The sequence below is a fragment of the Paroedura picta genome, chromosome 2 (assembly GCF_049243985.1).
Source record: "Paroedura picta isolate Pp20150507F chromosome 2, Ppicta_v3.0, whole genome shotgun sequence".
In the NCBI taxonomy this organism is placed as follows: Eukaryota; Metazoa; Chordata; class Lepidosauria; order Squamata; family Gekkonidae; genus Paroedura; species Paroedura picta.
The window spans coordinates 150,862,047-150,883,362 of record NC_135370.1 but is presented as its reverse complement, the minus strand read 5'-3'; the positions used below and the strand labels follow the sequence as shown (position 1 = coordinate 150,883,362).

The following is a 21,316-nucleotide window of genomic DNA, read 5'->3' as shown; positions in this document are numbered from 1 at the left end:
TTTTACTTATTTAACCAGACGTGAATCTGGCCACCTCATGAGAAGAGCCTAATGCTGGGAGCGATTGAGGGCAAAAGAAGAAGGGGACGACAGAGAATGAGTTGGCTGGATGGAGTCACTGAAGCAGTCGGTGGGAGCTTAAATGGACTCCGGGGAATGGTGGAGGACAGGAAGGCCTGGAGGATCATTGTCCATTGGGTCGCAATGGGTCCGACATGACTTTGCACCTAACAACAACCACCAAATGTGAAACCTTATAATACATGCTGGTTCAAAGCAGAAATGTAGAAATGTAAATCTAGAACGTTTGAAGGCATGTGTTTGTATGGAGGGGGAATGGCTGTTGTTTTGGGGAGAGGTTGATGCCCATGCAATACTTACTTTCTAATCAAACTGAAAAATATGTTGCCTTAGATCCTAACCTTGTTTTCTTCTGGAGGAAGTGCTCTTGTGCTGCAGAGTAGAGGGCAGCATTTGTTGGTTATGTTTTTTTCCTTGAGAACTCTGTATGGGCCTCAGCATTGTTCTTGCGGAAGAGTTGCATTTTGGGGCCCCAAGGGGATGCAGCTGAAGAATAAAAGCAAAAACAAAATTTTCTTGTTGAGCTCCTGCTCTTGCCACTTTTCATCACAACCATTATGCATAGCTGAGCACATATGATTATACCAGCTGGCAGATATATAAAACACAGGAGAAATAACTCTGCAGAGGGGGCATAGCTCAGTGGAAGAACCCATGTTTTGTATGCAGAAGATCCTGTGTTTCAAGCCTTGCTATCTCCAGCTCAAGAATTTTGGCTGGCTTGAGATCCTGGAGAGCCACTTACAGCCAGAGGAGACAGCAGCCAAGCTGACTTTGGTATCGGGGAATTTTGTATGTACAAGAAATGGGGAAAGTTTGCTCTCCGTTTCTGTGGTTAAACCAATCATGTTGTCCCAGCAAACACACTGATGTGAGTTTTTATTTGGAAAACTTTGGCCTCCAAAAAAGGGAAGGCTACTTAAATCAAAACAAGTTTGTCGGTTCTGCACATACACGTCTTCTTTTTCTCTGGCAACTAGCCTTCCAGGGCAATTTAAGTATTTAAGTAAAAATATTATCAAAACACTTGAAATTCTCAGAAGCAGCCAATAGTGAGGACCTTATTTGAGTAGAAAGATGGCATAGAAATATTTTAAACAAATAAATAAAATAGTAAATATTGTTAAAATAACAGCTTCAGTTTAGATAGCAAAAGGTGTGTTTATTAGGGCAATTGCATAAATTAAAAAAAAATTGGATGCCATCCACCCCAATACACAAGTGACATTCCCACCCCAATAAGAAAAATGTGTTTTTGAAATTGTAGCTGTAGAATAAATACACCAGAGGATAAAGACTGGTGCATGTCATAAATAAAGCCTCATGGGTTTTAAAGGTGCCACTGGACTCTAAATTTGTTCTGCTGCTTCACATGGCTACCCATGTGCATAAATCAATCACAGAATCCAAAGTCAATCTTAGTCCCTCTGCTCAGAAAAGCTGTAGTAAGATGTTAATGCAAAATGGACCTTTGTTTATTCTATGGAGTATAACCTTTTAATCACCTCTTGTTTGGAGTTTCTTGAAACCAGCTGTTTGAACCTACTCTGCCTCTAACACACAATACAGACTTTAACAGGACTTGTGGCATTCTCTCTTCCTTAATTTTTTAAAAAATACTTATTGTAACATCCAGCCTGAAGAAGAGTTCTGGACAAACTCAAAAGCTCACACGTTATGGGTCATCGGGTTGATCCTAATAAATGGTATTACGTGGCTGTTCTAGCCATTTCTAGGCAGAGATCATCCATTAATGCTACCCAAGCTGCCTCTGTTCCATAACCAGGTCAAAAAACAGATAAAATATAAAGAGAAAACATTTCATCCCAGATGTGCCTGACATTACAGGAGAGGGATAGGCTTCCTGGTCATCATGTAATTTGAACTCTGTCATAAATAGAGTTGATCAGTTCATCAGTTCCTTCCCTGCCTGAAAGCAGGCTGTTGAAACAGAATACTACAAAGCAAGCATGAAATCACCAAGTGAATGGTCCATTGCTCACTAGATCAGATTCCTTGGGAGAGGCCAGCTTGAACAAGTAACTAGGGTTGCCAGGTCTGGGTTGGGAAATATCTGGAGATTTTGGAGGTGGGGTTTTGAGGAGAGGAGAAAACTTGGCAAAATTTGCCATAGAATCCATCTCCCAAAGCCATTTTCTCCAGGGGAACTGATCTTGGTTGTCTGGAGAGCCATTGTAGTAGTAGGACATCTCCTGGTGTTCATATGTTATATTATCTGTACACCGCCCGTGGCGCTGCGGGTGCCACGGACTAAATAAAACAGTAAGCCCTCCTGGGGCGGGATGTGTCCAGGATGAGGAAGGGTCCGGATTGGACCCTTCCTCATGACAGACAATCGGAGGGACTTCGCGCCTGCCGATTGGACCCTCTGATTCCCAGCAACTGGGAGCGCGGCTGCGGGGGGCTCCCTGCCCGGCGGCCTGATGCGGTGAGAGGCGCAAAGCGCCTCTCGTCGCGTCAGGCCACCGCCACAGAAATAACGACGGCGACTCGCCCAACCCAGCTGACCTGCGGGCACCGGCAGCAACGGCAACGCGATCGACGCTGGTGCCGTGATTGGGGGCACCGGAAGAGCCGCCATTACTTGAGGAAGCGGCGCCGCGATCGCCAGCGCCGCCCGCCCAGCGAACGGCCGTGCCCGGCCCGCGATCATCGGAGGGACCTTTGCCGCGCCGCCGAGGCCTTGCTCTGCCGCGGCAGCAACTCGCCTGCCAGCGCCACGCCACGCCGAGAAGGAGCCATGATGACGAGCAGCCTTCAGGAACTGTGGAGCTGCCGCTGAGGAGCCGCCGCAGCCCAGCGTGCCGAGGAGCCCAACCCGCTGAGGAGCCGCCGAGGAGCCGCCGCCCGCCTCCTCTTTAAGGTCGCCTTCCGTCCCTCGCTCTGGCTTGGAGTATAATATGAAACTACTTATACCTGTTTACATCAGATCTCCAACTCCTCCACTGCAATTATTTTCCTCAGAAAAACGTGGAATATGGTTTCCTCTTCATAGCATCTGAAGGAGTGAGCTCTTACGCATGAAAACTCATGCTGAAATATTGCTAGTCTTTAGGGTACTATTAGAGCTCTATTTTATTTTGCTGCAATATACTAACACGACTACCCTTCTAGCCTAATTACACCCACCTTGTTGAACAGAGGAAGTCCATATACATGCATGCTTAATTTCGGTGAGTTTTTGGCTGAGCTTCTTAGTCTATTCTCTGAATTTTGTTGTATTGGCTGCTGTTTTACTGAGAACAACAAAAGAGGGAACAAACCTGTTACACAAGCTAGGAACCTAAAAGGTTCAGCAGAAAAAGAATATATATTAAAATGCAACTATTTATTATAATTCATGTGCACATATAAAATATTAAGACATCATCATTAGTCACGCACTATTGTACAAATCCAAATCATATTTACACATGGATAAATGACAAAAGACCAAACGTGTTTCAACCCTTCAGTGTGTCAATATGTTTTGGATTTGTGCAATAGTGCATGATTAATGTTGACGTTTCAATATTTTATATGTGCATATGAATTTAATAAATATTTGCATTTTAATATAGAATATATTTTTTCTGCTGTTTTACTGAGACAGATGGGATGATGTAGAAGTACTTGGGGAAGGCATCTTATTCTCCCCTGTATCCTGCCTCCCTAGTATTTCCTCTTTCAGTTCACTAGCAGCCCCCATGGCCTCTTTCATTTTCCTGCTTCCTTTTCCCCTACCCAAGAAATAGCGAACATGCCTTTATTTGCTCCCATGTCTTCAATTCCCCCTCCTTCGTAGTATAGGGGTAGTATACGTATACAGGGGAAAGTGAGATGCCCTCCCCGAGTCCTTGACAACATGTCCCAGGGAAAAGCCTAGCCAGGCCACATGGCTGTGGGTTGGGCCCAATTGCACAGTGGCCCATACTGGGCCGAGCCAGACTAAGCTGACTTGTGCAGTTGCTGCTGTGCTAGGCTGAGTTGTGCGAGTAGTGATTTCGTAGAAGTTGCTTCTAGGCCTGTCCCTAACAAGTCCTCATTCCCAGAGGAGTTGGGAGGCAACATTTTAGGGCTGTTTTGGCCTTTAATGACCTTGTACAGAAACCAAATCTTAGAAGGCTTGGCAATATTGTTGTGGTTGCCTAGCAACTCTCAACAGCCACTGAGTTTCATGGACATTCTTTTCTTAAAGGTACAGACATCATTTCTGTTGATTTGGGGAGTTTTAATTCCCATGTGTGTGTTTTAGGATGCTTTGGGCTGATCCTGCGTTGAGCAGGGGGTTGGATTAGATGGCCTTTATGGCCCCTTCCAACTCTATGATTCTGTTTCTCTGTTTTTGTTTTAAGATTTCTATTTTTCTGTAACGCTTAGGATTAATTCCAGTTTGTAGAGAAATACTCCCAGTTTGCCCCCTAGCTCTATTTCACATCTCTTTACATTCAATGGCATGGTTTAGAAATAGATACACTGATGTAATATGCTTTTGACTGAACCAGTATGGATTTTTTTAAATGATTGTGAGTAATCATTGGTTTTATATAGACTTTTAAAATGATGACTGCATATGTTGTAAGCTGCTTCAAGCAAAGATTCAGAAGGTTTTGGTAGGGTGGGAAGAGCTTGACTTACTTGGGTTCTATTCAAGATATAGGGTTAATTGGATGGACCTTGTGGGTTTCATTGAGGCCCCCTCTGCGATGTATCTGTCTTGTAGCTGTTGCCTGGGATTGAAGCTCTTCATAATATTGTTGCAAGTACTTGTCAGCTATTTCTAGTGTATCCAGAATCTTGAATGTTAGGAAAAGGAAAGGGAAAGCTCCATAAATTGTATTCACTGGCAGTCTTCAAGCAAAGGCTGGATACACACTTTTCTTGGATGCTTTAGGATGCTTTCGGCTGATCCTGCGTTGAGCAGGGGGTTGGACTAGATGGCCTGTATGGCCCCTTCCAACTCTATGATTCTGTGATTCTATTCCATAATGCAGCATCTAAAACCTGTCAGGGAGCAACAATTAAAGCATTGTACTCTTGCTTCTCAGCACTTTAGAGTTCATTAGAGACATCGTTTTGTAGATATATGTTGTACATGACTATAAGTAATGTCCAATTATTTGTTTTGAAAATCATAAGCACATTGTGTGAGAAACTTAATTTCTCTACGTCTCAAATAACTGCTATGGCTACCTTAAACTGACTCTGGTAGCTGTAGTGTAGTGGCTGAGGAGGAAGAACGTACAAACTGGGAAAGCTGATGAGATTCTGTAAGGTATTTGTGTTGATGGTTTTTCAGGACAGTTTTATTGTATTTTTTGCCATGTTTGGAATTTGTTAGTAGAATCTTTGAAAGAATGGCAAATATGAATATTTTAATAGATGCATTTTGGCAAGGAGATTTTGATTGCTCCCTGTTATGAGGTACAGCCACCAGGGTTGGGCAGCAGTTCCATGACATGACCTACCTAGCCAGGGTTCCACTTATAGCCCTTGGCACCATCCCTGAACCATCCTTAGACCCTGGGAAATGATGACCCTTGACCTGTAGCTACATGCTTTCTTATCATCATCTTCCCATTTCCACTTCACCTGTGTGTCGAGTGGTGTGGAATTGGCTTTTTGTCAGGTTACCTAGAAGGGGTTGACACCACTGGGTCTTGGTCAGTGAAGAAGATCATTAGTTGACAGAGATGCTTAGGATGGCTGTCTGCAATTGGGGGCAGCTGTCTGGCCCAGGTTGATTTTGGAAATCGAGCACATCCTCAGGACACAGGCATTAATTGTGAGCTGATTCAACATCTATTTTTTCTGCTGTCTTAAATGACGCTGGCAGCTTGGCCAGAAACCTGAGCCTGCAGCACTGAAATATATGCAGTGTAAGTCCTTGTTTTGTTTATCTTTTTAACTTGACATTAAATTGAGATGCTAACAGAGATGAAACTGATGCTGCTGGGAAACTGGGAATTCTAGTGTGCAAGTGACAAACGTATATCATTAGAACTAGTTAATGGCTACTAAAGCACAAGGCTTTTATAGCTAGAAAGCACAACATAGCCTAATGCATTAAAAGATGACGCGCATTACAGCTGAATAACAAAATAATGGCTTGAATTTCTGTGAAATAGTTCCCCTTGTTCTTCTCTCTGGAGTCTTCACTTCCTGCGCCCTTAGCATTCCTGCATGTGTAAGAGATCCTTGGAAAACATGGCTCTTGTGCACGTGGAAATGCTTGTGGGTAAGAAAAGACTCAGCATGGCCAGGCGGAAATGAGAGAAAGATTTCAAAGGATCCCAAGCCTATGAAACCTAAATCTTGGTTTTCATTTTTTAAAGAGCCATATTGTCATTTTTACTAAGCAGTTTGTAAATCTGCTTTTCTAAATATGTCAAAATAAACATACTAAATTAGTTCATATTCAGTGCATAAGATAATTTTCTGGGACTTTTTCCAGGCCTGATATTTCTGAAACCCACATGACGGGATACGAGGAAAATCGGATTCAGTTCAGCCATAAAGTCACTTTACAGGGTTATGGTGAGCATCAAGTGGAGGGAGAGAATCTTTGGAGGACAGATGCAATAATATATGCAATACATAGATAGGAAGATACATTCAAAGACCAAGTCACAATCACATTTCCTCTTCTCAGTGCACATAGCAGAACTCAAGAGTACACAATTGCTGAGGAGAAGCACTTGCAGTTCATTCGAAGAGCCAGGTTAGTGTAGTGGTTAGGAGTGCCAACTTCTAATCTGGCAAGCTGGGTTTGATTTCCTGCTCTTCCTCCACATGCAGCCAGCTGGGTGACCTTGGGCTCACCACAGCACTGATAAAGCTGTTCTAACTGAACAGTAATATCAAGGCTCTCTCAGCCTCACCTCACAGGGTGTCTGTTGTGCGGAGAGGAAAGGGAAGGCGACTGTAATCCACTCTCAGACTCCTAGCGGCATATAAGAACCAACTCTTCTTCCATTGACATCTGGGGAGTCACAGTTTGACCATCCCTGCTCTCTAGCCATGTAGAAACCTTTTTGCAGCCTCTAGACAGCAAGGGTTGGTTCAAGAAGCCTTAATCTGCAGGAAGCAGATCTGGAGTTAACATGTTTTACCTCCCTTCACTTGCCCACCCAAAAGGTCTTCGGCCTTTGCCGCCCACTCACCCAGTTAGGCTTGAGCCTCACGAAGAGAGGCACTACACCAAGAGAGCCAGCTTGGTGTAGTGGTTAGGACTGCCACCATCTAATCTGGCGAGCCATCTAATCTAATTAGATTCCTCCTCCACATGCAGCCAGCTGGATCATTTTGGGCTCGCCACAGCACTGATAAAGCTGTTCTGACCGAGCAGGAATATCAGGGCTCTCTCAGCCTCACCCACCTCATAGGGTGTCTGTTGTGGGAAGAGGATTGTAAGCCGCTTTGAAACTCTTTCTGGTAGAGAAAAGCGGCATATAATAACCAACTTCTTCTAAGGGTAGAGGGCTTGGAACAGCATCCCTTATGAAAACCATTAGGTCTGTTCTCAGTGGTTGGTCATAGCTGTATTAATCCCATTATGGGCAAGAAGGGCACCATGCCAAATGCGTGGGAACTTACTAGAGAGCTGGTCTAAGGCCAGAAAGAGTTTTGTTTCAGGAAGATATGCTGTGCCCTAGTCTCTGTTTTCATTTGTTCTGTTCCTTTTGATGCTTCACAGAATGACCCGAGTCTACCCAGTGCCAGAAGCCTTTGAACTCACAGAACTCACAGTCAGCCTATGTTGGCAGGTGCCCCTACTTCATCCCATACCCCAACAAACCTGTATGACCCATGCCAGCATCTACTGTACTTTCTTCTTCCCCAACAGCCCATTATAATGGCAATCTCTTTCTGTATGTTTGTAGCTGAAGAACAGACTCCCCACCCCACCCCCTCCCATGCATAACGTTCTCAGAGTGCCGCTTGCATCCTTTCTGAAGTGGTGTGATCAGCATCAGCGCAGCTCCTTCCTGAGGTTTTCATAGGCTTATTGCATCTTCTATGTTGAAACCTGGATTCACCATGCCCTGGAGACAGGTTTTGTGTTTGGGCATTTGAGTAGTGAGAAAGCCTTTAACTATTTGTATGACAGAACTCAGGCTTTAATTATCTGCAGGTGTAATAAGCAGGCCAGTTGCTAGAGCACAGTTGTTCACATTGTGAAACAGTGAAACTAATTTTTCTAAGAAATGGTAAATATATTTTTTTAATGGCACCTAAAAACGTTAGACTGCGTTCTGTCCGTTCCAGTTGAATAAAAGGAAAGCAAAAATGTTTTAAAAGAAATAAAGTTACCATCGATTTCATGGAATATTTGGCAACATTTAACTGGTCAGTTGATTGTCGTTCCGGCCTTACTTTGCATGCATAAAGAAATTGACACTGGGTTGGTGGTTCATACTGCCAGGCTTGTAAATCACCGTTTGTTTACTTGCCTGTAGTAAGATTTACTTTCTAGTAACCAAGCACACTCAGGCCATCATTGAATCTTACAAAATCATATGCTGGTGAAACGAATTAGGCAATATTGTTGGATTCTCTCTGCTGACCAGCCCAGATGAGAATTCAGAAAATCCCACTGGCAATTTCACTGCTTTTCTCAAGGCCTCCCTATCCTGAGAAATTATGCCAGATCCCCAAGACTGAACTAATCAAATTCCCTTCTGCTTTATATTCCAAGACTTTTTTTGTGGGAGGGAAAGTTATTGCAACCTTTTCCACCGTGCCTGGCTTCTTAATAAAACCCACCAAGGGGACCAGCGGTCTTCCTGCTGCTTTCTCTTCCTTTCACTGTGGGAGGGAAAGACAGGCTGTAGGTCTTTGATGTGCAGCCCTGTAAACCCATTGATGATGCCTTGTGTGTGCGCTCATGTGAGTCAGGACCAGCTCCAGCTCCCTTTGAAGTGCTCCAGCGGTCAGGATGAAAGTGGGGTAGGGGGGCAGAGCCCTTCCCAAGTCATCAGGCCTTAATTGCAGGTAATAGTGGTTCTCCGTATCTGAGAGTGGGAGGGCAGCATCCCTCTTTTTGCTAATCCTGCAACAACATTTTGGGCTCCTGCAGTGAAAGGAAATAGCACATAGGGAAAGAACCTAGAGAACGGAGGCTGCACGTCAGGAATTGCTCTGAGCTGCTAGCAGGCATGATGGCCGTACAACTGACCCTCTTGCGAACAATCAAAAAATTCCTGCTTGAATACCACTGCATATTAGCCAGGCTTTTTAGAAAACAGTTGGCAAGGTTTTCCCCTCCTTTATCCAAATTGCACAGTGTAATATGTGTTTTAGACCCTAAGACTGTGCCAAGTATTAGCTAGTTTAGAGCACTCACTAAACAAAGTTGGTGTCAGGAGTTCAGCCTGCGAAATAGGTTAAGTTGGAATGCTGAAGAGACAAGCTTATGCTACTGTCCCCCTCACCCCAAGTTTAAGACTTTCAAGGAAGACTCCTCTTTTGAAAATTAATATATTTCCCTGCTTGGTTAGGCAAATGGGGAACACCTGTGGGTGAATGTGCAATTTAGAAGTATTATAAATGCTTGAACATTGTCCTTTTATGTGAGGGGGCTGCTCTCAAATTGCAGTTGGAGCAGCCAAGTGGTAACGCATCGTGGGCCCTTGTTTCCAGATCTTCTCCTTGGCATGAAGGGACCATTTGTGATCTGTGAGAAAACCACATAATGCAAAAATGTACCCGCTCTATAAGGACTGCAGAGGAGGAAACCATAGCAATGATGTCTGTTGCATTCTGCCTTGATATAAGGGGAGCTGCTGGACACCTCCTTTAGCTGTGCCAATACTTCTATTATTGTCCTTCATTGCTAGATCTCCACTTCATCAGATACTTCTTCAGTCAAAGAAGAGGAGATTCCACAGTCTAACAGAGTACGGAACCTCAGGCAAAACGGACAGTTCATGCCACGCCGGCATAAACGCCGTTGGCCATCACAGCATGTGACAAGGAACCAGTTGGCGTCACTTCAGCCTGGTGGTACAATCCAGGAAGAGAGCACACCTTTTGTGCTGGATTTACAGAACCTGCCGGGTTTAGCTAATGTGGATTTGAGTGCCCAGAACCCAAACATACAGGTAAGCTTCTGAATTATTGGGGCTTTGGTCAGTCTTAGCAGTTGCATTCAGATGTGGAAGAGATTGCATCATCTTAAATATGTTAAAGTTGTTTAGGGCTTTAACCTGATCTTTGCACTAAAGGCTCTGAGCAGTGTCATTGCAAAGTCTTCTCAAGACTCTGTGCCCATTAAGACAACTGGCCAAAGCATTCTGCACTACTTGTGTCTTTCATATTCTTATGAAGAGTTGATGTCTTGGATGGAACACATAATAGTCTATATAAGCCTTGCATATACATTCATATAAATTGCTAACTCTAATCATTTTACTAGTCTATTTGCTGCATGTATTGAGGTAGGCCATCCAAATCCTGAAAGAGGGAAAGGAAAGCCACTTCATAAAAAGTTTCCTGGTAGGTTGGGGGCAGTTCTTACTTGCCATAGGCCAATTGCTATTTACTGGCCTCATGTTTATGAAGATATGAATTATGTGATCTAGCCTTAAGCCCCAGAGACAGATGCTGCTGGGCTTAATTTGACCAAGGAGTAACACTGCTAATAGACATGTAGAAAAGGTATTCTGTCCCTGTAATAAAGGTGTAATGAAGCTTTTCATGGCATGAAGGTAAGTAACATCCCATTAAGCTGTTATTAAAGGGATAGGACACTTTTTTTTCTGTAGGCAACTCCAGCTAACACAACAGCCAATGGTGATTTAAAAAATGGTACGTACCACAGGGGATATGTGTGCTTTCATGTGCAGCCATGGTTTTAATATGTGCTCCCAGCTGCAAACCTCTTCTCCCCGGGGCAGGTACCTGTTTCCAGAATAAGCTGGCCAGCCATATTACTGACTAGCAGCTTTTCTGTCTTTTGGATTGATCCTTGCCTGAATCTGATGGAAAAAAGAGTTGGATGTCATCCACCTCTTGGAGACAGTTTGCTCCAGGGGGAGGAGGATAAAAAGGTGAGAGGCCTTGTGGAAAGTAGGATTAAGAGATCTGTAAGATAAAGTGGTTTGGTCAAGGGCTCTCTGGAGAAGCGGCTGCACATTTTTATTAACAAACCAATATTCAAGGGAGAAAATTGAACTGGTAAGATGGCCAACTATATGAAGATTTATGCAGATGAGATATTTTGTGGCCATTAAAGGGGTTCCCTCAGTGTAATATTTTGCTTCTGCTTATCCTGCTTCTGAAACTTTCCTTCTTGATATCTTGGCTTCCAGGTAACCATAGAAGTAGTAAATGACCCTCAGGCTGAGATGGAAATGGACCTGCTGAAGGAGACCAGCAATGACTGGTCCCTGACTTCTTCTGAATGGCTGTCTCACAAAGACCTCTTCTGGCCCCTCTTCTGGGAGTACACAGATCCTGTAGAGGAGAGGGATGAAGATGGCAACTTGTATATAAAGAACAGAGAGGAGGAGGAAGAGGTGGAGGAGGAGGAAGAGGAGGAAGAAGACTATACATCAGAGTACGATGAAGAGGAGACGGTTCTGAGTGGAGTGGGAGGGGACTGGAACCAGAGGTGGCCCAATCAGAAGAACTGGATCTTTAAAGAGAAGTACAATTATGGTGAGCTTCTTTTCACCACCCACATTAGGCTTGTAGAGCCAGACCAGGGAAGAGGAAGAACATGTCTTTTCAGTAGAGCAAAAGAAGTACTTGGATTTCAGCACCCCTGGTAGTTTCTCTTTCTCTGCGGCTCCCATGAAACTCAGAATCCTAGACCTAGTCAGTAGAATTAATCTGGCATGTGAAATTATTAGATATCCCTTGTATGCCTTGTAAGTTTCATGTGCTTTCTATCTTGGATACATATATTCAAGAATTCTTGTGAGTCTGTCATCTATGAAGCTGATAGTTAAGAGCTGCTCTGTGGATATTATTGCTCTGTGAGGAGCAAATAGAACAGAAACCTTCAGGTAACTTGTTTATCACCTGTGAATGAGCAGCAGGGGAAGGAAGTGTTTGAGTTCAGAAAAATTACACAGGGCAAGGGTACTTCCATGGCTATTATTGTAAACACGTGTTTAGGAGATCCTTTCAAAGATCTCCCACTGCCTTATATAACTTGCCTATGTGTGAGTGTTTTCATGTCTGGATCCATAGCCCCTGTGCAATGTGCCAGGTACCTGTGCAGAAAGAACCTTTGCCCCATTTTCCATGTGGTAGAGTATGCATGCATTTTCCTACAGGGGAGGGGGATAGTAAAGCATGAAGTCTTAAAGATGGCACTGGACTCCAACTTTGATGTGAAGTGACCATAACTCAAGGATATATATACATTACGTTACGTCATGTTACATTACATTACATAAAAGTAGTGACCCCATTAAAGTAGTGACCCCAAACTGGTCTTCTCAGGCTCTGTGTGCCATTGTCCTCCTTTCCTCTCTCAGACTATGAAGATGAAGAGGAGTGGAGCTCTTGGTCCCCCTGCAGTGTCACCTGCGGCAGTGGCAGCCAGAAGAGAACCCGGTCTTGTGGCTATGCTTGTACAGCAACAGAGTCCAGAACCTGTGACCTGCACCGCTGCCCTGGTACGCCTTTCCTTCTTCTTCCCCATGCAGCCACTTTTTTTTTTTAAGGGCGGGGGGTGGGTTTATCTTGATTTTGCGGGAGGAGAATCGTACTGTTTTCCAAACATTTAGGAAGGACAGAAGGGAGAGCCCAGTACAAAAACGGCAAATTCCTGACCAATGTCCAATGCTGTCTCAAATCTCAAGTACTAGAAGCACCTTCCTTCTCTTTGTGCCTCTTATTTGATCACTGCTTGAAAGGCAGCCTCTGCTGCCTTTCCTGTCTGAGTCTAACCTAAAGAGGATTTGAACACCTGAAGTTGCCTTCTACTGAGTGTATCAAGGGTAGGCGTTTCAGCAGACCTTTCCTCTTCAGCCACTATAGCTGAACATTTAACTGCAGGCAGGGCCGGGGATTGAACTTGCTGTGTATAAAGCGGACACCTAACCACTGATGCCCAGACCCTCCAATAAAGATGTCCCTTCTGGGATCAGTGTGATCATGCTTCTTGTGGCATTTAAATCATCGGTCACTGATTCCAATAATCAGCTTCTTTTCTCAGGTTCTTGGTACGTGGAGTAAATCAGGGCAAAGCCACAAACCACAACAGTGGATCAAAATCAAGTGTTTGTTCCTTGCAGATAATGATCTGGAACAGGATAACACACAGGGGTTTGGCAAAACTCTGCTTCCACTTTTGTTTTGGTACATGTTTTCTTCAAAATGAATTTTTCTGGCTAACATTAAAAACTTGAATGCGGCATACAACCATTAATGAAGGCTTTAGCTGAAGATTAACGGAACCCTAAATCCCTCCAAAAGAGCCTCTTGTGGCGCAGAGTGGTAAGGCAGCTGTCTGCCCATGAGGTTGGGAGTTCAATCCCAGCAGCCGGCTCGAGGTTGACTCAGCCTTCCATCCTTCCGAGGTCGGTAAAATGAGTACCCAGCTTGCTGGGGGGTAAACGGTAATGACTGGGGAAGGCACTGGCAACCCACCCCGTATTGAGTCTGCCATGAAAACGCTAGAGGGCGTCACCCCAAGGGTCAGACATGACCCGGTGCTTGCACAGGGGATACCTTTACCTTTTTAAATCCCTCCAAAGTTGTTGGACGTTTACAGGTTGAATTTGCCCATTCTTGGAAGGCTTATTTTGTTTCATGTACTTTATTACATTCTTATCCCACATTTTTACCATACAATTTTCAAATTGGCTTCCACTTTCAAAAATGCAACCTTATTTTTTTCTTTCTCCTCCCCAATGTACAAGTCCCCATGTTGCATAGCAACAGTTCCTTCCTCCCAGAAGAAAAGGGCTTTAGCATCCTGAGAACCTAGCATGGAGTATTCAGATTTTGCTCTGCCTCTGAGATTCACCCTGACCAGTTGCTTTTGTGCTTTTCTCAAGGAGCAGATGGGGAGTTGGCTTTCACCACTGAAGAGCCGCCATTTGAAGCTGAGAATGCTACAGATATCTTAAACTCAGGTCAGAAAAAAATCATGTATTTAGGACCAGGGGAGGTGGTATTGTTTATGATAAAGAATCCCTTGGCACCCTGTGAACGAAGAGAGATACCAGCAGGGATATATGCATATTCAGCAATTCCACACAGGCTTGGGGTGGGGAGACAGCATTTCTTATGGGCTGTAGAATTCAGAATCCTTAACATTTTCATTTCCATTTTTAAAGACCTAGGGTCACTAAGATAGGCTGAAAAGTTTGTGGACAATGTCTGGTGAATTCTCCGGAGGGCTCATGAAGGTTTCCAGTGGTGGAGCTTCAATTTAGCTTTTCCTTCCTCCTGTTGACAACCTATTGTTTGTATAATTTGTATCGATGGTACAAAATTAAAGTGAAGGACTTTGCTCATGGCTTTTGTGTTCTGAAAGTATCCAGTGAAACCTCATTACACTCAGAAGAACTCGTGTTCCTCCCTATGTGGGTGATGAGAACCAGGCATGCACTTTTGTGTCATTTGCTAGTATTCAACCACCTGAGCACAGAGATTTCACATTCCTCTCCATTCCTAGAGACTCTTCAAACCCCCAGAAAGATCATCCCTGCCATCCTGAAACCAGCATGGGTGAATGGCACAGGTTTAGGGGCAAGACTAGGGACGGGGAGCCATTTCACCCCCTTGTACTGCATCATGCTGGCCTCCTGAACTGTATGGATTTTCCTTTGCATGGGTCCCACATACCCAGAAATCATCTCTCTTGCAGTCAGAAGGAACTGCAGGACTGGAAAGGGAAATGGAAAACTCTGTGTTCTGTGTATGGACGATTGGATGTGAGCCAGGGAAAGTATCTTACAGTTGAAAGAAATTTCCCATTGTAAAATGTGGAGCAGGGTCTCCAGTGATGTGCTTATAACCTGTACACTCTTCTTCAGCATGAATAAAACTTCAGCTAAATGTTTGGTAGAATGCTGAGGTAATGCAGTGGACTATACCCTTTCAGCCTGGAGGTGGGGGTCACAGCATTGAATGATCTCCCATTTTAAAAGGGAGAGGTGGAGCTTGAACAAAAAAACACACGAGTACAGCAAGAAGAAAGCCAGTCTGACTTGCCTCTGTTATTCTAGTTTACAATCAGCAGCATGTTTTTGATGTAATTTTCTCTGAGGTCTCCACCCTCAGGCAGAAGTTGTACGTCCATTCTACTATTTGCTTTAATACAAGCTTCTGTTCCAAGATGGATGTTTCCTTTTATTGTCTCTAATTTATTTATTTATTTAGATTTCTATACTGCCCATTTCTTTGCAGCTCTTGGCAGTTTACATTGAACATTAAATAACTTACATGCAACATTATACAGACTGTAACATCCAAGCAACTTTCAATAAAACATCAAAAGATTACATTTATAATAACACGTTTATAATATTTATTTATTTATTATATTACATACCGCCTTCCCCGGAGGCTCATATGAATAACAGTTAACAGTAACATTGGGAGGTTTGTTATTTCAGCCATGGGAAGGGTGTCTGGGGGGACCAGCAGGTGTTCTGAGTTGGTTGGCCTCAAGCGAATGCCTGGTGGAGGAGCTCCCTCTTGCAGGCCCTGCAGAACTGTGGAAATAAGGTTTCTCTCTCTGTTTCCTGCTTGCTTCCCCTCCGGTTGTGAGAACACAGTTCTCCACACACTTTAAGCCATTTCTTTTCTCCTTCTGCAACTTCCTTCCATTTCACTGTTCAGTGCCTTAGCTCATTACCATCCGGCCCTCCTTTTCATCTCCCCCAGATTACTTCTGCTTGGCCCTGCTATTATCAAACATCCACCTTCCATGAGAGAATTCCTGGTATGAAGGCTACGGGGGGGGGGGGACCAATGCCCCCAAGTGTTGATAGTCCTGGTCCAAGTAATCCTGCTGATAGCCTCTTGATTTGTCTTTCTCTCCCTAGATGTGGACAGCTGTGAAAAGTGGTTGAATTGCAAAAGCGACTTCCTCAATAAATACCTGAGCAAAGTACTCTCGGACTTGCCCAGCTGTCCCTGCTCTTATCCGCTGGAAGCCGTGTACAGTGCTGTGAACTTGCGAGACGAGCAGCAGGGCAAAAACTTTCGCTGGCGGGATGCCAGCGGGCCCAAGGAGCGGCTGGACATCTACAAGCCCACTGCCCGTTTCTGCCTGCGCTCCATGCTCTCCTTGGACAGCACCACACTGGCTGCCCAGCATTGCTGCTATGACGAGAACACCAAGCTGATCACCCGAGGCAAGGGGGCTGGTGCTCCCAACCTCATCAGCACGGAGTTCTCCCCAGAGCTTCACTACAAGGTGGACATGCTGCCTTGGATCCTCTGCAAGGGAGACTGGAGCCGGTACCATGCCGTGCGGCCTCCCAATAATGGTCATCGGTGTGCTGACAATCCTCCAGAGGACGAGTACCTCTCTCAGCTACAAGAGGCCAGGGAGTATTAGCATAGACAGAAAGTGGGTCCATGAGTCAACAGTTTCAATTTCCCACCCAAACAGGACATAGCAGGACCAGGTTTGTTTTCCCCCTTTTACATCAGCAGAGGCCCCTGGTTCAGGGTGGCTGCAGTTCTCCCTTACTTTTCATTCTCTTGATAACAAGGCAGCCTGTAGGAAAGCTGTTATGTCTCTTCTGTGACAGCCTCCAGTTGACTTCCTGGTGCCCATCTTTTTCCAGCAATTGCCACTGTCCATTTGGCTTAAAGGGGGTTCTCTTTTCACTCCAGAGAGTTTTCAGTAGCCAGTTGTCTCTTGGGATTCTGGGAAGAGCCCAGGGAAGTGGAAAAGGGTGCTAGCAATGTCGGGTGAAGGGCTGGTCTTAAAAGAAAGGCCTACCTCACTTATTTTGCACTGCAATTGTGACACTCTTGCAAAGCAGACTTGCATGTTCTTGTGGCTCAAAATCGTTTTGTGTCTGATGGCTTCCCCTAACCAGCTAATGTGGTTTGGGAGGGATGATGTTGCCTAAAGTTATGTTTAAGATAAAAGGGAGGCTTTCCGACTATCTCCCAACTTCTGTAACCTGAGTTGGTCCCAGGGAAGAGGGAGGGTTGGGTCTTCCCCATTACTTACATTCCTCACAATTTGGGAGGATCAGGAGAAATGCAAGTTCTGGGATGGGTGTGAAAACACAGCCACTAAAATTTATACTTGAGTGAGGGGAGGGGGGAGGAAATCGCCAAGTATTTCAATTCATATTCTTCCCTTTACTTCAGAGTAGAACACCAACTAATATATGTGAAACCAGAAATCCTGGGAAACCGCAGTGTACCCCTGTGAGTAACACCAGGGAGAAGAAAGCTTAGGGGCTTCAGCCAGGTTTCTTGTCTCAAACACCATGCAATAATAATCATAATAAAAATAAAAAGATTGTCCTTGTCCTTAACCTAGTTGTCAGGAACACTTGGGAAAGATGCCCCTGGCAAAACAGAATTTCCCAATGAACGCAGCTGCTCCAGGAGAGGGACTGCCTGTACAGGCTGTACAGGTGATTTGACCTGGTTATGTGTTCAAGAAACGTCACTCTGGGATTAGGGCATCCTGTGCTGGGTTGCAAGAGTCCATCTATGGCTTTCTTGCATCACTGAAGAGCCACCATCATAGGGGGGAAGATCTACCTTCATGCTTTTGGTTTGGTTCCATTTGTCATTTTATTTGGTGGGGGATGTGGAATCTTGTGATCCAGTCCTTTTTATCATGGTCAGTGTGAGGGGGGCAGTGACAGGGAACACTTGGGCAACAAGAAATGTGTTAGAGGAGAAAGAGCAGGAACTGGGAGCTGTGCTTGAGAGACAGATGAGCACCACAGCAGTGTAGAAGAGACCTCCAGCTCACGGCCCAATTGGCTGTGCAAATTTAATTTGCTTGCTGACCAGTGGAAATCTTATTTATCCTCCTTCCCCTCAAACACCTGTTTGCGAGTTATTACTGGGCATTGCCTGTAAGAACTAGATCATCGTTTTGAACACTGCAGACTAATATTTCACTGGCCATTTATGTACCCAGGAACAACCTTTTCCCCCGTTTGTGTGCAGTCCCAGACTCTGTACAGCCATATTGTCATTCTCTGGCAATGGAAACACCACCTCTCACGGGATTTGTATTTTCTTTGCATCATGAAAACTGGGAGCTTGTTTCTTAACATGAAAGCACTGGCAGGATTCTGTTAATATGAAAGGCAATCATGGCTAAGTTCTATGTGGCAAGCCTCACATTTTGTAGTATTCCTAAAATGAGTCACCATGAAAAAAACCAGCTTTGGGACATCACAATCATAGCAGTAAACCTCCCCACCCCCCAACCCAGTTTTTTTAACTGTTAATGATGTGCTGTTTTTTTCTCCTCAAACTTTGGCTTTCTTGAGGCATTGGCTAAGTCGTCCATGTGCTGCTGTATTGGGGGGTGGTTCTGTTCTGACATCTAGTGGCCACGGAGTGAATGGATTGATTTCTATGTCTGAGGGGCGTTCCTAGTTAAAGAATCTTACAGGTTATAGATACCCTATGGCAGGGGTAGTCAATGTGACTACCAGCGAATGCTGGCAGGGGCTCATGGGAGTTGTAGTCCACGGACATCTGGAGGGCCGCAGTTTGACTACCCCTGCCATATGGGCTGCTCAAACATTCTTTCATCTGCTTTCCCTCCCAGTAGAAGCCTCAGCCATTGGCATTTACTGCATTCAGTGGCTCATCAAAAGGAACAGCATCGTCTGAGACCTGGAACTGTCTTTGAGATATGCATAGTTTAGGCTAGGCTCCTTGGCACCTCTATGCCCCGGATCTCAAATATTTATCACTTTTTAAAAACTCACCCGCCCTTAGCGCAATGCGCATTACATGTGGCTGTATTTTTAATTTTCAAGTGCATCAGAGAGTTTGGGTTTTTATTTTTATGTGAGATGCAAGATGAGGAATTTGAAAATGGGAAACAATACAATAGGGCTGCCTACCCACTTTTCTTGCCCTTCCTCCAAGGAGCTTGGGGGCAACCTGCATCCTTCAACCCTCTTGCATTTCATCCTCACAACTATTCTGCAAGAATGGTTAGGCTGAGAGGCAGCAATTGTTCAAAGACACCGAGTGAACCTTGTGGCAGGGGGAGAGAGACTCTTCAGTTTTTGAAGACAAGATAGGGGAACAGGATGAAACCAGTTACTAGTTGTCTGCGGTTACTTAGCTTCCATATCACCTTGGAGCAATAGCCTGGACACATGCTCATGGGTGGCTGGGATCCAGTAGCTGGGTTCTAAAAGCTCTAATTGGTTGAGTGGCACCAAACAGATACAATCCTAGATACAAATAGATATAATCCTTTACAATTGTCATCCCAAAATCCTACTTATTCTGGGCTGTACTCAGAGGAACAGTTCCCTTTCCTTGAGAATATCCAGTCTTAGACCTTGTTGTCGCATTCAAGATCTCAGCCACTTCATTCTGCCGCTTCAGGTATCCGCCACTTCATTCCCTGCATGTGTGAGCTAGGGCTTAAGTATACCTAATGAGCAGTCCTGTGGCTGCTTTTAGAGGGTTTTTCTTATTTCCTCGGCTGAGCAGTCAAGGCTGCAATTTGAGGCAACCCCCCCCCCCCACCACCACACACACACAAAATCATGTGGAAGAGGAGTTTCTGTAACTATCCATATGAGGGGAAATATATATATTTCCCCAATATGTTTCCCCCAGTGGGCATAAAAGTAGACTAAGGAAGATAGTTGTGGTTTACACTCTTGCTTCCATTTAGTGTTTCCGGAATCAAGGCACACATCCTTATGGTTTCAGTGGACCTCATTTACATATAACAGCTGCGAATCAGAATCTTTCCCTAGCTGACTCATTTGTATATTAAGCAGAGAATTGCAGGAATGCCTCCATCTCTAGGTCATGGATGCCTGTAAGAACCAGATCATTTTTCTGGCGTATCAGATGCCATTATTCCTACATGCACCTTCGTTCCCGCTGCCCCCGCCCCTGAGCTTTGTAGTCACGTTTGAGTGAGTATTAAAACAGCAAGTGTTTATTTTTATACCATGTAACTAAGATTCTGTCCAGTAATTTCTATTTAAGCTATAAAGGTTTTTGTATGTCACTCCATCCACAAAAAAAATATTGCTATATCACTACACTGTTTGTATATAGATATATAGTTCTACAAAATGGCGTTTATGAGATCACTTTTATTCTGACTTTAGATGAAAGCACTTTATTTCAAAATGTGTATGTTGGTGACCAATATGAGTTGCTTATGAATTGCTGGAAGGTTTAGTTTGGTTTGAAAGGGATAACACGGTTTTAATTGATGCCCTGTTTCAGGGATCCATCATTAGCTCATTCAGTAAGGACCCAGAAAGCTTTGTCACCCTCCTTTTCTATGTGGTGTTTGGGTTTTGATTGTGATGGGTGAATTTCAGAGCAAAGGACATCCAGATATTTGCTTACAGAGCACAAATGTCTGGGATGGGGGCTGCTCAGAGGGGAGCTGCTGGGTCAGGTAGAAATCAATCTTTCCTATGGTATTCCTGTTTCCATGTGGAAAAGAGGAACAGGTTTTGGTAAGAACTGAGACCTTTTTGATGTTTTCCAAAGAAGAATGAATGTATGTGGTTCAAGGTGTGGGTGAAAGAACTTGGACAGATGCTTATCTGTAGCTGGTTCGCCCATCCAAGCTGTTCCACTGTCTTCAATCTTTCCCTTGTACAGTATTTATTGGTTGTGATAGCTGAAGGAATGGAGAGATATTGTGTTGGTGAATGAGGCCTCACTTTTGGGGGATGTATGTTTGTGAAGTGCCAAAAGGGAAGCAAGATTGCAAATGTCTCTTATGAATAAACTCTATTGTTAATCTATTACAAGCCCTTGCCTCGGTTATTCAAGAATGAAAAGCTAGGAACCATTTTTTGGTTAAAGTCTGCAACTAATATCCAGAAGGCAATTAATGTCCAGAACTTGCAGGGGTGATTACGAACTGGAATTCTTAATCACGGTTTGTCTGTGTTCAGTATCATAACCTACCTTTTTCATGAATTGGCAAACCTTCTGAGGAGTCTCTGAGGAGTTCAGTAGATGCTTTTCTGTGGAAGTGAAGGCCACCAATAGCAGTTGTAAAAGAAGAAGAGTTCTTATATGCTGCTTTTCTCTACCAGATGGAGTCTCA

General features: G+C 44.3%; 1 protein-coding gene across 2 annotated transcripts in view; it reads left to right on the top strand.

Annotated features, from left to right (window-relative positions):
* Window positions 1-21,008, top strand: part of ISM2 (isthmin 2) — a 31,863-nt gene extending 10,855 nt beyond the window's left edge. Inside the window, exons 2-6 of one of the 2 annotated variants that reach the window (XM_077323340.1) lie at window positions 9,921-10,184; window positions 11,394-11,742; window positions 12,570-12,710; window positions 14,097-14,174; window positions 16,095-21,008. In XM_077323340.1, coding sequence (XP_077179455.1) covers window positions 9,921-10,184; window positions 11,394-11,742; window positions 12,570-12,710; window positions 14,097-14,174; window positions 16,095-16,612 — 1,350 coding nt within the window. In that variant the 3' untranslated portion in view covers window positions 16,613-21,008. The remainder of the gene's footprint in view (window positions 1-9,920; window positions 10,185-11,393; window positions 11,743-12,569; window positions 12,711-14,096; window positions 14,175-16,094) is intronic. The other variant, XM_077323341.1, reaches the window with a different exon arrangement.
* Window positions 21,009-21,316: the final 308 nt, after the last annotated feature.